Source organism: Apteryx rowi, unplaced genomic scaffold (assembly GCF_003343035.1).
Source record: "Apteryx rowi isolate R43461 unplaced genomic scaffold, aptRow1 scaffold_2, whole genome shotgun sequence".
In the NCBI taxonomy this organism is placed as follows: domain Eukaryota; kingdom Metazoa; phylum Chordata; class Aves; order Apterygiformes; family Apterygidae; genus Apteryx; species Apteryx rowi.
Window position 1 is genome coordinate 2,260,612 of NW_020448307.1, and position 12,070 is coordinate 2,272,681.

General features: G+C 48.6%; 1 protein-coding gene across 1 annotated transcript; it reads left to right on the top strand.

Moving 5' to 3' along the window:
- The first annotated feature begins 2,024 nt into the window (after positions 1-2,024).
- LOC112964915 (interleukin-5-like) lies at positions 2,025-4,760 on the top strand. Its single transcript, XM_026063531.1, has 4 exons — positions 2,025-2,150; positions 2,325-2,357; positions 4,189-4,323; positions 4,659-4,760. The coding sequence occupies exons 1-4, from the start codon at positions 2,025-2,027 to the stop codon at positions 4,758-4,760; spliced, it is 396 nt and encodes a 131-aa protein (XP_025919316.1).
- The last annotated feature ends 7,310 nt before the right edge of the window (positions 4,761-12,070 follow it).

The window sequence follows — 12,070 nt, forward strand, 5'->3', positions numbered from 1 at the left end:
ATTTGGTGCCAAGCAACAAGGGCTGAGCAGCTCCCACCGCAACCCAGGCGCTGCCACGTGCCGGCAGCGGGACCYGCACAAGAACATGCAGCTGAGCCACCATGAGGTTCAAAAAGACATGAAAGTGCTCGAGCCATCTCAGAATTGGTCTAGCCCGTCAACCTCTTGCAAGGCAGAGTAACCACACCTGAACGGTGCCTGTTCCTGCGGGTCAAGGACAGGGACAGCGCTGCGGGGCTGATCCGGCCTCTGCTAACCCAGGTGGCTTTGCCTCCCCTACCAGCGTGGTCACACACGTGAGTCCGAGCGTCCTGGGACGCGCAAGGACTTTGTGAATACAATGCAGCAGCAGACTTTAACTGATCAACTTGCTCAGTTCTTAGGATTTATTCACAGAGCATCCACCTGTGTTGTTCTGCAGCCTCCAAAGTTTCTTCGGAAATATTTTCTTTGCTTTTTATTATTATTATTATCATCACTACTACTCCTACTACTAGTGCTCGCAGTGCCTTCACGCTCTCCATACTCACAAATCAGACTAATTGTAGAGCTACAGAGATGAATGGAGTTCATAGCATCTCTAGGGTAAGGACCTCTGCTTGCTTACTCTGTCCTATTTTGTTCTTACATTGCCCTTCACCTTCCTCRCCGTGCATTCATCTGTTAAAAAAACCTATCAGACCAGTAAGGAATCTGAAGCTGGAAGACGTGATTATAAATCGTGCAGGCACATTGAGCTAGCTTAAAGATAAAAAAGCAACACTTGAWCAGTTTTAAGCTATCTCAAGCAAAAGAGGCAAAAAAAAGAATTTGCATTRCCAAAACTTACCATTTCGGAGTAATTAACAAAAAGACTCAATGACTGTGCAAAGGTGAAGAATAAATCTTGGTTTTTTGGGAGCTAGCCAGATTCCTGATGAAAGACCAACTTATGCTTGGCATTCGCAACAAAAATGCTTATCTACACTTCTTGGGAACTGCGAAGCGAGGAGTTCTTGGGAATTCCTGATTAAATAGCAAAATTTGCCAAGCCAAAAAAACAAAAAAGAAAAGAAAAAAGCCCCCAGTTCTTATAACGACCTAGGACAGTGCTTACGATGCTGTAGAAGCGATCGAAATCTCAGACRCATGCGGGAAAAAACAGAAAAAGAGGCAGAAGGTCTGTTAGCGACAGCGCGAGAGGCGGGAGGACGAGCGGCGCGGGCTGGTGGCCCCGGGCCCCACGGCGCGGGGTGGGTTGTCCGCCGAGGAAGGGCTCCGGACTGAGCGCGGCCGGCAGGCGCAGCCCGCTGCCAACCCAAGGCGGAAGGAGGCTTTGCCCAGGAAGGAGCACCAGCTTCTGGTGGCCTACAAAACGCTTCCTGCTGCTGCCAGAAAGCCCTGCAAGCCAAAAGTGCGGTTAAATGTTCTCGTTTACCTGATTTACGAGCTCAGCCCCAGGGCGGCGGCGATGCCCTCCCGCCACGGCCGCGTTCCTGCCAAGTCCTGCTCTCCGGAGCGACGTCGCCGCCAAGCTYGGTGAACAACCTTGCAGAGCGAACAAAAGTGCCCGAGTCTTGCTAGAGATGGGCCAGGCTATTGCACAAACGCTGCTGCCTGTCTTTCTAGGCAATAGTCCACATTTTTGTCCGTAGGATTTTTTTTTTTTTTTTCCTTCTCTTCCCCCCTTTCTCCCGAGTCTCTTTTCTCATTGCATGTCAGGGGGCCGGATGCTGTTATCAGGGAAGCAGCCTCGGAGTTCTGGAGAAGTGCAGCGGGGTCGCTGGCACGGCTCGCGTCGCTATAGTGATTTTAAAATTAAAAGGGCACATCCTCGCATCTTTGCTACCTACTTCTGCAGAAATGCCCCCAGATTAAACACTAAATTTACTGGAAGCTTCCTCTTCCAGAAAGTCTCACCAAATGGCATTTTTGTTTATCAGTTTCAAAAATCACCCTAAACTGATCATTTCCTTCTAGAGAGATGATAAAATGGTCGGGGATTGGTCCCGAAGCACTTGCAGAGCCTCTGAGACGTCAGGACCATGAAGACACATCTGTGCTTTATCCTGCTGGCTGCGAGCGTCTCTGCTGCTCCCCACATGAGCAACATAGCTGAACTACTGACATTGCTAGAACAAATCTATAACTCAGTGACAGAGGACACTCAGGTAAGTTCAAATTACACTTTTCTAATTTAAAACCTGATGTATTTTTTAATCATCTTGTTCTCTGAATATTTAGCTTTCATTAGGAGTTGAACAGTCTATTAATGTGACATCATATTCCTATTACAGTCAATGAAGGTGATATTTGAAAGTCTTAATTAATGTATTATTTTTCAGARTTTGAGGATTGAAACTCCACTTCATACAGATGTAAGTAAAACTTTTTTAAAATAAACTTTTTCATAAATTTAGTCATCTGAAACTAAGAGATAGTCTTAAAATTGTTATTTCCCCAAAGTACTCAATTTGTATTTAAGATAAAAGTTTTGCAATTTCAGTGTAATTTTTATACAAATAATTACATTTTAAAGGAAGATATAATAAGATAATTACAATGTTATTAAAAACATTCAAATGTGAGTTAAAGATATGGTGTGACATAAAAGTAGCCAAGGGCAGTGATTAATCTTGGTTTATGTTTTTATAAACCTTCTACAAACTAGCACACCCACACCTACTAGTGATTTTGTGAATCAACCTTTTTAATGAAAGGCAGTTAAAAAGGAAAGAAGAAACTCATTGACRTTTTTTTGCTTGCCCATCTGCACCCTGCTTACACAAAAACTTCTTCTCCTACCAGAATGTTTAGTCTACTTTTAGAAATGGGTTTTTATATCGTTAGCATTAGTAACAGGATTAAATAGCTGCATTACCACATTTTGTCTGAATGATAACTACTGCATATCTGGGAATGACATCCGTCTTAAACGAAAGCTTGAATTCCTCTTTCTTCGTTTGCCATCCTCTTCTGCATCTCCAATAAATTTCTCGTGTTCGCTGGTAGTTCGAAAGGTCTGTATTAACGCTCTGTGAAAAGGCTATTTTATCTGCAAGTTGGCTTTCTTCATAACCTCTTTCTCTTGGCGTGGACTCTGCTGGTAGGATTTTATTCTGCTGTGCATTACCTGGAAATCTGGATTTAACATGAGAACGCCTCCCGGGCCAGCGCTCTCGGGCTGCGTGCTGGCCGGGGCGTGCTTGCGAGGTGCAGCCCGAGTCATTGCCCCACATTCTGCCGGAGCAGAATAATCCGCATTTCCTACCTAAGCTAGGTAGGGTCGCTGCTGAGGGCAAACCCAGCCYGCTTCTTGTAAACTAGATATAAAGCCCTCGGCTTCGTCACTGCTCTCTGCTTTGCTGCGCGGAGCATTTGCATTCTGCATTTGTCGTTTCTGGTTCGTCATTCGCAGAAGCACCAGCTTCCCAAGTAAGGTCTTGGGAGAACTGATCCTTCTCGGCACGTTGTCCCACCGAGCAGCCGGCCACACGCCGGACAAGAACATCACAGGCATGACGCTGGCCTGCAGCAGCTGCCTGCAGTCCCTTCGCTGATTAGGTTTTTGCTTTGTTTTCCTCATCTTCTTCTCCCATTGCAATTCTCTCCAATCTCTTCTTGCCTCTGATGGTAGTTTCCTCATCCTCCTGTGCTCAGCTGATCTCTTTTAGAAGTCCCRCGCTGGCAAGTGCAACCATTCCCGCTCTGCCCTGCCTCGGGCTTGTATCCCTTTTAACCAGCCTTGCCGGGACCTGCGAGGTCTCGGGGACAAATCCCAGCTACGCTGCTGCTCTGCAACCAGCCAGTTCCAGCGATGCCAGCTTCCACCGCGGGCAGCCTCCTGCCTGCACGCTGAAGCCACGCACCATCGTTATCTGCCAGTGCAAGCAAATAAATCAGACTGGCCTTCAAATGGCCGTAGAGGAGCTAGGACTAAATTCGTAGATAATTATAAGGCTCACCTGGGCATTACAGAACATGTGCTAACAAAACCAGCATCTGCCAGGCCTCTGTCTGCAGAGCGAGCAAGCGTGCCCATAAATTAAGCACATCTGCCTAAATCATTTGCAAATGAGTCCACCAAGTCAGTAACTCAACTGGTCACCCAGCTCGTTGAATATAAATCAAGACAATTTTTTAATGAACTAATTGTAGCTTGTAGTTATGACCTCGTGCATTTCAGTTTTGTTATTTCTTCCGTCTTAGAATGCAAGTTGTGTGAACAAAATCTTTGAAGGAACGGAACTGTTGAAAAATAATCTGGATATGAAAAAATTTGGTGCTTTTTTCCAAAAATTTGAAAGACTGAAGCAATCACTCACACCACGCCTGGGAAAAGAGGTAGGAATTTATTTCTAGTGTGTCTTTTATCAGAGATCACGCAGCAGGGCAATCTATTAAAACGTGGTCCACAACTCCCAGCTGAACCCTTATCGCTACACAAAAGGGAATCAGTTTTGTTTAGTATATGCAAGAAGAAATCCTAGTATTATTTCGCACTTCTACCCTTTCCTTATTCTAGTCTTCAGTTTGACCCATCTCTAAAACAAGGATTCATATATGTGATTGGCCTATTTATGGTTAAAGGAAAATTTATAAGATGATTTCAAGATTAAAAAAAACTCTACATAATTGTTAAATATTTAACAATTTCATTTTCTTGATTAATTTTGCAGGAGGAATGTGATACAGAAAGAAAACCCCCCCAAAAATTCATAGAAAAACTGACAACGTTCATCCGAAAATCGTCAAAAAACCCAAGAGCACAAAGTTATTAGTTTCTAGGATTGCTGTAAATTTAAACTAGCAGTAAAATGTATATTTGTTTTAGAAGTACTCTTTGTGCTAACATCGAGAAGGACACATCTCCAGTTCCAGCGGTTCTGTGTTTGGTCATGTCGGGAACGTAATCTCTGAAATTATCAATGGGAAAATGTCACTCGTATTTTCAGACGAAAATTTAAATGCTTGATAAAGCAAAAAATTCAGAGTATTATGCAAGTACCTGACTACTCAGAAAACTTTTTCGTTTCACGTGGAAAGGTCAAGTTTAGATTTGCTACAGTTAATTGCAGCACAGTCACAGCGAGAATGAATACGAATGCAAAAGCTCTGCTGCACGCTGCCTTCCTTATCTCAGCCAGCGTATGGCACAGACCGTGCGTGATATATGGAGCTGCGAGATGACTATATTTCCTTTGCTGCTTTTTTAAGACTGGTTATCGAGGAGGATCGGTTTCACGAAGGGACAGCATGCTTTCTAGCAATAGGCGCTGGGAATCTCTCACCTTTCAGGTTTAAGGTCAAATCGCTGTCAGAAACTCCCGCTGATGCTGCGCGGTCTCAGTGGAATGGGGCCCACAAATGGGTATTACTCTCAACAACATGCTTAGAAGAGCAAGGATCCCTGTACACACCAGGAAACCAGTACACAACTGGTGTTGCTGCAATAGTTAATTTTGCTCAGGGAACTGGTACTGGCTACACTGGCAAAATCTCACCATTATAACATCCATCTACACTGGAGAGGTTTAATCAGTATAATTCTATTGGCAAAATTTTTCTAGCACAGAGCTGGCTTTGCCATTACTTTGAAACCAGGGTGACCAGCAAAGTTATATTCACATAATATTTCACCTTTTATGTTTTGCATAAGCTTAGCTACTTACCTATCGCTTAACAGCAAAGAGTACGATACTGCACTCATGCCTGCAGGATTGCCTTGATTTAGTTGCTTAGCACTCAGCCCAAAATTTTTCACAAGCCCTGAGAAACACATCCTGAGACTTTCCTCTACCTACAGCTTTATTAGGAGCGGTGTGCATTTGGTGACTACTAGCTGTAAGGATGTGGGTGTGCACCACTTAGAGAATTAATATTCTTTTCTAAAAAATAATGGTGATGAGAGGAGTGTTGAGATCAATCTGAATTTATTTTTATGTTGTCAGTTAAATTATATTGCTTTTACAGATATATGTATTTCAGAGAAAATATTTATTCTGTATTTTTACTGCTTTTAATACGGTGAATAAATGTGCATCTTTGTCCGTTTTCCACAAATCTCCTCCGAGCTATTCCCCTACTTGTGCAAATCTAGCCGCTGCYGGACCTCTGCTCGCCGGCAGCATTAGGTCCTTGAGCGGCGCGAGCTGATGCGGCGCGAGGGTTGTTTTGAGCGATGGAGCTCAGCCAGCGCCTCGGCTTTACTTTAGCAGAGCCGTTCGGGAGGCMGCGCTAGCGATCTGCGGGGCGTATGACGATGGGCCGTGGAGACCAAAGGTGTTGGCCATAGGAAAGCTCACCGGTCTCTCTGCCTCTTTTTTAAAAACTAGGGGAAAAGGGGAAAGAACCYGGTCTCGCAATCCAGCTGCGAGAGCTGCTCCGTGCGGCGGCGGCCGGGCAGAGGAAGAGAGCGACCGGTGGCGTTACCCACACGTCTACCTTTAAAGCGCGCGCACAGACATCTCTTCACACCCACAGCTGAACTCACGGCCTTCGCCGTTCGCGAATAAACCTTCACAAGCACAGCGCTTTTAGCAGAAAAAYGTTTCCACCCCCTCCTGGAAGCCATGCGGGGTTTCCTGACGCTCGCCTAAGCTGGAGTTGGGCTGCGGGACGGGGCTAAAGCACTTGGGGAATCTCAGGAAAGGCGCTCCTCCGCGGGAAGGGGCGATGCRGGTTTTTGCTGGCGATACCAAACTGGGAGGAGTGGCTGATACCCCAATGGCTGTGCTGCCCTTCAGAGAGACCTGGACAGGCTGGAGAGGAGGGCAGAGAGGAACCTCAAGAAGTTCAACAGAGGCAAGTGCAGGGTCCTGCACCTGGGGAGGAATAACCCCATGCACCAGTACAGGTTGGGGGCTGACCTGCTGGAAAGCAGCTCTGCGGAGAAGGACCTGGGAGTGCTGGTGGACACCAAGTTAAGCATGAGGCAGCAGCAATGTGCCCTTGTGGCCAAGAAGGCCAATGGTATCCTGGGCTGCATGAGGAAGAGTGTTGCCAGCAGGTCGAGGGAGGTGATTCTCCCCCTCTACTCAGCCCTGGTGAGGCCACATCTGGAGTACTGTGTCCAGTTCTGGGCTCCCCAGTACAAGAGGGATGTGGCACTACTGGAGCAAGTCCAGCGAAGGGCCACAAAGATGATTAGGGGACTGGAGCATCTCTCTTATGAGGAAAGGCTGTGAGAGCTGGGCCTGTTTAGCCTGGCAACAGGCACAAACCAAAACACAGACGCTTCCATCTGAACATGAGGAAAAAAACTTCTTCCCTGTGAGGGTGACAGAGCACTGGAGCAGGTTGCCCAGAGAGGTTGTGGAGTCTCCTTCTCTGGAGATCTTCAAAACCCGCCTGGACACGATCCTGTGCAACGTGCTCTAGGTGACCCTGCCTGAGCAGGGGGGTTGGACTAGATGATCTCCAGAGGTCCCTGCCAACCTCAACCATTCTGTGATTCTGTGATTCTGGGAGGCGGTAGGAAGTTTTCTCCGGCACAGAAGTAAGCTGAAGGCTGCAGGGCTGGGCTGGGCACCGAGCATCCCTATGCGCAGGGGAGGGGGGAGAAGCCCCCAAGGAAGGACACCCAACCCACCGGGTGGAACGTGTTTCTGGTAAACTTGCCGTTATTCAATACTGAGAGAATAAACATTTGGATACGAGATGCCTGCCAGAGGAAGGATAACAAGGAAAGGATTTAATTAGAAAATTGTGTCRGGCTGTTTATGGTACTAGCAAGGATATTAGTGACTCAGGGTTCAATCCCATTGTTATCTGCAAGGAAAGCAAGCCCCCGCGCTCGGGATTCCCCGGCGGAGTGAGCCACGTATCCGTGAGCGCCGCACAGAGCGGCACGCCGGTCAGGAGCGGCACGATGGAGCCAGCCTCTGGGGCTCCACTGCATCGAGAAAATCCCGGTTCCTATAACCTCCCCGTTACGGCTCTGCATTTCGCAGCCTGCATATTAAAAGCGTTGGAAATAGGATGTCAGAATGGAGCACRTGTATGTTAATAAAGCAAGGGAATAAGAGCTGGATGCTGGCAGCAGGTTCTCCTGTGTTAACTGTACATCATTCAGGATAAACACAGATTTTCCTGGCCCTAAAGGGATATTAGCTAGCCAGCTGCTGTTATCACTCTTTGCAAGTTTGAAACCAACAACGCCCCAAGCAGGCGAGGAAAATTACCAGATAAAAAAAACAAAAAAAAWAAACAGAGAAAAGAAACAAATTTTCCAACAGTTCAGTCTGAATTGGGATAAGCCAAAATCTCTGAACTTTGTATATTTTTTTTATATGACCAAAAGCTAAGGGGAGGTCTGACCCCGGCGCATCAGGACGCTTCATTTCGGGCTGGGCTGACCGCCGCTCTTCCACCTTAGCATGGCATCACCTCCCGAGCTCCGTCCCGACTTTTCCCCCTTTCGCATCAGCTCAGGCGTGGGAATCGGAGCGCGCTCTGGGCGAGAGGGATGTTTCGCCGGTGGCAGCGGCACCGCCGCGACGGTCGCGCACTGCCCTCCAGCGTGAAGTGGCTGATGTGTCCAGGGCGCTCGTGCCTGCCGGCGTCTGGCTCTTCCGCTTCCCGCTGGGTCCGGCCCAAGGCGAAGGTCCCGTTTCGGGGGTCCGGCCGCGCTCCGGGACCCCCAGCGCAGAGCTCCCGCCGCCTTCTTCTCCCACGCGCGTGACGAACTCATCGGGGGCAAGGACACGGCCAAAGGGGCAACGCTCTGTTCGGATAAGAGAGACAAGGAACAGGAAAATCTGTTCGTTAATAACAAAAAAAGCCTCAATAATTCAACAATCTGATAAAAAACATGCCCAAAAGGAATCTTGAAGGGGAAGATTTCACCGGAAAAGTAACACTTTTTACCTTCTCCGAGTGATCCTTTTATGTGCTGCTTTGCCTCTGCAAACTGTCTGGAAGCTTCTTGTTCTGGATGGGCTTAAAAAAAAAATTATCCTTAACTTTTTACACCTTTTTTGCAAATTATTCCTTAGACTCTTTCAGCCTGCACAACAGTGATTCTGCTTTTAATCTGCTACATTGTCATCTGGACACGATTTGGACACATGAGCTACTGAGAAGGGATTTGYAGTCAGAGAATTTCCAAGTGTTTGGTTTCCTTTGTCCTGAATTTCCCGGGTCTAACACCTGCTGACACCAGGCATCGCTGTATAACGCCTTTTTCCCGTACATCACCAGAGATCTTCGCTCAAGCACAGGCAAGAATGTTGGTGATAATAGGAAAAATATGCAGAAGTAAAGCATGACTTTGACATACTGACACTTATTTTTCCAGTGCTTTCGACAGTTATCAGCCAGCTGTCACGATCAGCCAGCGTTCACAGTGTAGCTCCGTAAGACGGGGTGAGCAACCGCGGCTGCTGGCAAAACAAGAATTCATCAGCAAAATTATTATTTCTAAATTATTTGTGCAGACCTTGATCTATCACACTTCCCGCTCTGTCCCTGCAACCCAGTTTCCAAAAGGCGGTGCAGAGGAGCCTCCTCCTCTCCCAGGGAGGAGCGAGGGCAGGGCACGGCGGCGGCTCCGGCTTTGCCTGCGCAGCCCGSGCTGCCGGCAGCAGGTGGCAGCAGGGGACCGAAAACACAAACTCCGCCACCAGCCCCGCGCCGCAAAAAGGGTCCGAGCAGGGCGAACGGGGACACGGGCGTGCTGCGGCGCGGGGTCCACCTGGCGCGATGCATCAAAGCAGAGCAGCCCTTTCGAAACGAAAACACGTGGATCTCAGGAAAACCCTTCCAAAATGCAACGAGAATGTAACGCAAAATGCCTGTCAATTCGCAGCAACAGATTTGCAAGCGCTTTGCAATAGAGAGCACCATGCCGAGCGCTGCACAGAGCYGTGCAAGCCGTGACCGCCCCGCGGAACCGCATGCTCCTGCGGTCTGCGGACTCGGCACTGATTCCCAGGATCTCACCCCAAACCCAGGCACTGCCCTGGCTCGCAAACCAGCCGTGGCCCTACCTGCCGCCCCCAACGCCAGAGAGCACCGCAGGTGGATACACCATCACCTAAGCCAAGGCAGGGCTGGGTTTTAATACCGCAAAGTCCTTTCTGAAGAGCTAAACTGTGCCAAAAAGCAAAAATAAGTGAACAGTTAATGCTGCAGCCTTGAAAAGCAGAAGGCGCTTTCTAAGTATTACCTCGAGAGGATCAGCAAGATGTCAACAGCAACACAAGAAAACCTCCAAAAGCAGCTCCTCATGACACTGCCTCTTCTAATATTCTGATCTTTGTTCATATTTTTATTATTTTCTGCATTAATTTATTACCATCATATCAGATCAAGCCCAGGATCTCACTGCACTGGACGCTATGCCAGCGTAAAGACAGACTGCTCTTGCCRCATTTCTGCATAGCTACACTTATCTGTCTTCTTGGGATCTCTTATGGAAGAAGCTCTTCCTGCAAGACAGGTGAATACTACTATTGCCTTGCTTCTGGGGGCTGACGGAGAACGGACTGTGCGGAGAGCTCGGCGCAGAACGAGGAAGCGAGCGCGGATGCGCTGGCTCCGTCTTCCCTCTTCCAGGCGCCAGGGCGCTTTTGCTTCAGTGGGAAAGGGCTTTCCCTCGGCGCAGCCACGGTCGCTCTCTCCGAGCGCGGTGGTGCTCCAGAGCAGCGGGTTGGCACGTGCTGACGGCAGTAACTTCAGCAGTTACGGTACAACTTGAAGAAGAAAGGATAAAGGAAAAAAAAAAACTTACTCCTTTTTTAATCTACGTTCTCATTCTCCCTATGAAAGAACGACGCCACGATGCTCCTTCGACGTAACTGAATGATTTCACAGTAATTGTGAYTTGTTAGAGCTGCTACAGCCCCCGTCGTGTGAGCTCTCGCCTCCCTCGGCACGTGCGTCGCAGAGGAGCTCGGCAGGCACCGGCGAGGCCTTAACAGCGTTTTACAGGGCTGTGGAAAACACCGTGAGAATCGCAACAGCAAACGAATGGGGAATGAAGCACGAGAACGGAAAACGCCAGCGACAGAGCTGCATGCGACAAAGAAATCAAACCMTTCTCCAGCAGTTAGGCGAGCAGGACCAGTCAAATATCACCACAGAGGGGAACTCTTTACTTAAGAATAGCTAGTAGATTTACCTGAAAAGCAGAATCCTAGCCATTTCCCCCCAAAACTACCACTGCACTTAGCACCCCCCCAAATCCATCTGGATCCTTTTTCAAGAGTAAATGATTTCAGCTGATTTTAACAATTACCTTCTAGTTTCTGAAAGAAGTTCAAAATAATTGTYGCTGCCAGCATGCCCAGGAAGAATCAACACATCCTTAACGTAAAATGATATTCTTTTACTTTACTTATTATTTTTACACTTCATTTTATATTTTTACTCTAATTGACCCTGGTAACCATAAATTACTCATTTCCAGAGTAGGATGCTGTATTTCTTATGGCAAACAACAGCAGTTGTCTATAAAATCCTGATTTTAAAACTCCCACGTGCCGTGGAGAGGAGACTCGGGATCAGTTGCTCACGGTCGCTTCCGACGGAGAGCCAGGGCCCATCGCCTAAAGCTCGGGAGCTGGCGCACCTGGGCTCCACACCTGGCTGCAGCGAAGCCCAGCTGGCCGGGCTCGCAGGGGGCCRGTGCCGGGGAGTTTGAACCGGAGGTTTAGACCAGGTCTACAAAACCTGACCAGCAAATTTATTTTAGTTAGGAGTTTGGAAACCACCCCCCCCCCCCGCCGATGTTAGCATGTCAGGAAAACTCCTTGCAGAGAAACAACACAAAATGTTTACCATAAAATGTTAAAAAAAAAACCGTTTCGCAGCGCAGAAGCCGAGCTCCGCAAGCGCCGGCTCTGCCCAGCCGCGCAGCTGCCTCCTCCCGGGCCCGACCGAGGCTTTGGGGGCTGCTTTATTCGGGGCGGGGGGGGGAGACGACACCCGTCCGCCCCCCTCCCCGCGGCGGCATCCAGGTGCCGGCGGGGGGCTTTCCCGGAGCGGGCGGGTTTTCCCGGCGCGGCGGCTGGAAGTCCCGGCGGATTCCTGCCCCCTGACTCAGGGCCGCTGCCCGGGATTCCCCCGGCCCGGCCCCCCCCGACGGCGG